At 35.6% G+C, this 2,796-nt stretch overlaps 1 protein-coding gene across 1 annotated transcript; it reads right to left on the bottom strand.

The window, feature by feature from the left end:
• Positions 1 to 721: 721 nt before the first annotated feature.
• Positions 722 to 2,540, bottom strand: LOC143550193 (flavonol 4'-sulfotransferase-like). The gene is made up of 2 exons (XM_077040888.1): positions 2,010 to 2,540; positions 722 to 1,123 (listed from the first exon to the last, which is right to left on the bottom strand). Exons 1-2 carry the CDS (start codon positions 2,538 to 2,540, stop codon positions 722 to 724), a joined length of 933 nt encoding a protein of 310 aa, XP_076897003.1.
• Positions 2,541 to 2,796: the final 256 nt, after the last annotated feature.

The following is a 2,796-nucleotide window of genomic DNA, read 5'->3' as shown; positions in this document are numbered from 1 at the left end:
ATTTCATTACTACAGTTTCAAAGGACTCCTATAGCCCTCACTAGTAACTCTGAACAAATTTACCTAGTGAACAGATAAGTAGAAAGTAATAAAGAGGAACGTGTTATCTCCTGAGGTAACTTGTTCATTTTTATTTTTAATAATACATTTGGTATATAACAATACTTATTGGTAGAGTCAGGTTAGGCCTCATCTAGCGTCAGGACAAGTCACATAAAAAGGGTTATATCGGTTCGAGTTGAAACTAATTTGAAGTCAAAATAGTTTCGGGACACATTATTTAATATTAATTCGTTGAATTTAATATTTTTGCAATTTTAAATTTCTTATGTTCATTTTTTTTTAAAAATACTTTTGGTATATAATAATACATATCGGTATGGTCTGGCCGGGCTGAGAATATCGCGTTAGAACATATTACATAACAAAGGGTATGGTCTGGCCGGGCTGAGAATATCGCGTTAGAACATATCACATAACAAAGGTTATTTTGATTCAAATCAAAATTAGTTCGGGTAAAAAAACATGGAAACTATCATTATTTGTAGACAAACAACAACATAATTTGATAATGAAAGAAAAACATCACACAATGATAGGTAGCTTAAATATGAAAGAAAGAACATTACACACATAGTCATAGATGGAAAGCATCCATCCAAAGAGACATAGCTCACACTTATTTAAAACCTTAAGCGAAATAAATCAAGAGTTGAGTCTTTCATTTTAAAACTAAACCAGTGTCACCCAGCTTCTCATCAATCAGTTTGTCAATCTTTTCGATCATCTCATCGGTGAAGTAGTTTCGCCAATCTCCGTCCTCAGCCTTCCTGAAAAAGAGACTGTTTTCGATCCCATAAGATTCTTGACCAACATTTTTGTTTACTTCTAAGTTGCTCAAATTCTCGAAGCTACACATTTTTACGACGGTTTCTATTACGCCTTCTTTCTCTTCTTCGGTTGTAAAGGGATACCCAAGGAAATCCGCAAGTCTCTTCACATTGTTTATAGGATCCTTTTTCAAATCTTCATATTTCAAAAGAAGAATCATCCCAGGCCTCTCCAAGCTTGCTTTCAAGTATCCCGAAATATGATCCCAATATGGGCCATAAGGTGTAACGCCCTGCCGGGGTGAGTAAAAACTGAACTATTAACAGAACATTAATTAACCGATAACCGAATTAACAGAAAAGTGGTTACTAGTTAATTTTTTGTACCCTCGGTTAACCGAAATTAACCGAACCAAACCATTCATATTTTCATATATTTTTAGCTTTTATACATTCATTTCATGTATTTATACATGTATTTTGCATCATTTTTTAGTATTTCCAACTAAAAATTTTAGCCCCAAATTGATTTTCGTCATTAACCGAAACTAACCAAGCATTTTAACTGAAAATCGATTGGTTAATTTGGTTGAGATTATTAACTGAACCGAACTGTGCACACCCTTTGCACAAAAAACCAGAACCGGACCCTGGAACCGGTTTTTTAATGCCTGGATTTTAATGCGCGTACTTGACCATACTCGTAGGGTACGGATAGGGTATGCATTTCAATACCAAAATTAGTACCCGAACCGGACCCGATTTATACCCGGTAATACCCGAAAATTGGAACCGGTTCAATATCCGGATTTAGGTTTTTCAAATACCCGATCTATACACGTAATTACCCGAAAAATACCCGAAAATACCCCTAAAAAGTGCAACCTCTTAAAAAAAACCTAATCTATACCTGGGAAAAAAACCTGAAAAAACCCAAAAGTATGGTTTTTTCAATATCCGGAATAGGGTATTCAAATACTCGGTTTTAGAATACCCGGTTCTATACCCGATCCGAACCCGATACATATGGTAAGGTATGGTTTTTAGAGGCAATACCCGAACCCGAACCTGACGGGGTATTGCCAATACATGATTTTCCAATACCCGGTCATACCCGAACTCGATTCCATACCCGAAACCGGGTATTTGAAAACCCCGATTTGTGCATTTCTGCCCTACCTGGAAAAAGTCGTCAAATGCCTCCTCAAACGGGGCATCTTCCATGGGTACTTTGTACATTTTTGTGGCGAAATGGTAAAACGAAACTATGACATCTTTAAGGTTTCGATATATGTAAACAATCTTGCAGTTTGATGCTAGGATTGATTTAGGAAGGGATTTGTAAGGAATGTGTGTAGATATTATGGGTACGTTAGGCCGATTTTCTAGAATTTGTTCAAAATGTCTTTCAAGTGTGAGAATACAATTATGAGGCATGGTTGTAAGCAAAGGAGTGTTGGATTCATTAAACATTTTTCGGGTTATGATGGCATAAGTTAAGGCCTTCAACCATAGAAATACATCATTGGTTCGAGCCTCGAACCTTTGTTGTGCTAAAATTCCTTTGCTTAGGAACTTTTGGTTGTACCAAACATCTTGATACTTGCACCAGGTTTTTAAGCCTTTCAACCAGCTAACATTGTGTTGAGGAAGTGTTTTGACCATCTCTTCAATTTCTGTAGGGGTAAGTTGAGTTTTGGTGGTTTCCATTATGAATGATTCACGATTTCAGGTGGCTATTGGTAATTAAGTCATAACACCCTATATATGTGGTATTTATACTTCACATGTGTGACAAAATTGATATATATTATTTTTCTTGAAAAAGGGATTTTAGAATTGGGGCAAAAGTTTTTCTTTTTGGATTTTAAGCGATTTGTTATTTGAAATAGAGGAACCTAAAATATTTATATTTCATGTTTGAATTTGTCTGGTGAGCTGAACAATTCTCCTATAGAATCACTAT

The sequence above is a fragment of the Bidens hawaiensis genome, unplaced genomic scaffold, assembly GCF_021521415.1.
Source record: "Bidens hawaiensis isolate Kalapana, Puna unplaced genomic scaffold, B.hawaiensis_p1.1 tig00015937_1, whole genome shotgun sequence".
Taxonomy (NCBI): domain Eukaryota; kingdom Viridiplantae; phylum Streptophyta; class Magnoliopsida; order Asterales; family Asteraceae; genus Bidens; species Bidens hawaiensis.
Note: the sequence above shows the minus strand (reverse complement) of the source record. Positions and strands in the feature narration are given on the sequence as shown.